Raw genomic sequence first — 1,103 nt, forward strand, 5'->3', positions numbered from 1 at the left:
CTAATGGCTGAGGATGCCGCAGTCAGGATAAGGAAAAGGACTGCCGCCCAACCGCAAAACAGAGTGGCCCAGGGACCCCTGCTCCCCGTTCTCCCCGCCATCCACCTCCACCCTCACCCTTACTACCCCTCACCAGCTCAGCCACGGGTCCTGGCGCCAGGCACGCACGGCTGCGGCAAACAACACTGCTGAAAGAAAGCCGGCAGTCCAGGGAAGCGCTGCAAAGAACGCTGCCATACACATGGCCCTAGCGCCCTCCCAAGTCCCTCAATGAGATGGACCTGGGCGCGCAGCGGGAGCGCTGGGAGACGTTCAGGAAGCGGCGGGGCCTCAGCTGCGAGGGCGCCGCCAAGTTCCTGCTGGACACCTTGGAGTACCCAGGCCTGGTGTATCACACGGGAGGCTGCCACTGCGGCGCGGTCCGCTTCGCCGTCTGGGCCCCCGCAGACCTGCGCGTGGTGGATTGCAGCTGCAGGCTGTGCAGGAAGAAGCAGCACCGACACTTCCTGGTGCCGGCCTCGCGCTTCACTCTCCTGCTGGGCGCCGAGAGCATCGTCACCTATCGATCCCACGCGCACCCGGCGCTGCACAGCTTCTGCAGCAGGTGCGGGGTGCAGAGTTTCCACGCCTCTGTCTCTGACCCCGGCGTGTATGGCGTCGCCCCGCACTGGCTGGACAAGGGAACATTTCCCTAGAGGTAAAGCCCACAAACACGTGAAGGCCCCCTTACTGTCCTAGCAGTACACGCTCAGCTTTAAGCAATTAAGCAAGTTTACCATTTAAGTGTTCTATGTTTATGGTTCTAGAGGCATGTGCTCCAAGTAAGCAAATCGTGGTTGTCGAATCTGTTTTTCAGGGTGGTGGCTTGCCCTGCAACCTCAGTTATCCAATGGGTTAAAATAAAAAAAAAAAAAAAGTTGATTCAGTTTGTACAGGGTCTTCTTGTTATAAAAAAGGGGGTGATGATTTCCAACCTCTTCACACAAGGGCGCTGGAACCAGAAGTCCTCATTTGTGGCCATTTTTGCTGTATGCTAAAATGAGTATAAGGCTATGATTTAGAAATACCATGGTAGGGGCGCTTGGGTGGTTCAGTGGTTAAGC

General features: G+C 56.8%; 1 protein-coding gene across 1 annotated transcript; it reads left to right on the forward strand.

Moving 5' to 3' along the window:
- The first annotated feature begins 275 nt into the window (after positions 1-275).
- LOC112812909 (centromere protein V-like protein 3) lies at positions 276-695 on the forward strand. The gene has a single exon (XM_073902213.1). It carries the CDS (start codon positions 276-278, stop codon positions 693-695), a length of 420 nt encoding a protein of 139 aa, XP_073758314.1.
- Positions 696-1,103: the final 408 nt, after the last annotated feature.

The sequence above is a fragment of the Callorhinus ursinus genome, unplaced genomic scaffold (assembly GCF_003265705.2).
Source record: "Callorhinus ursinus isolate GAN/ISIS: 27379988/994484 unplaced genomic scaffold, GSC_fseal_2.0 scaffold16, whole genome shotgun sequence".
NCBI lineage: Eukaryota > Metazoa > Chordata > Mammalia > Carnivora > Otariidae > Callorhinus > Callorhinus ursinus.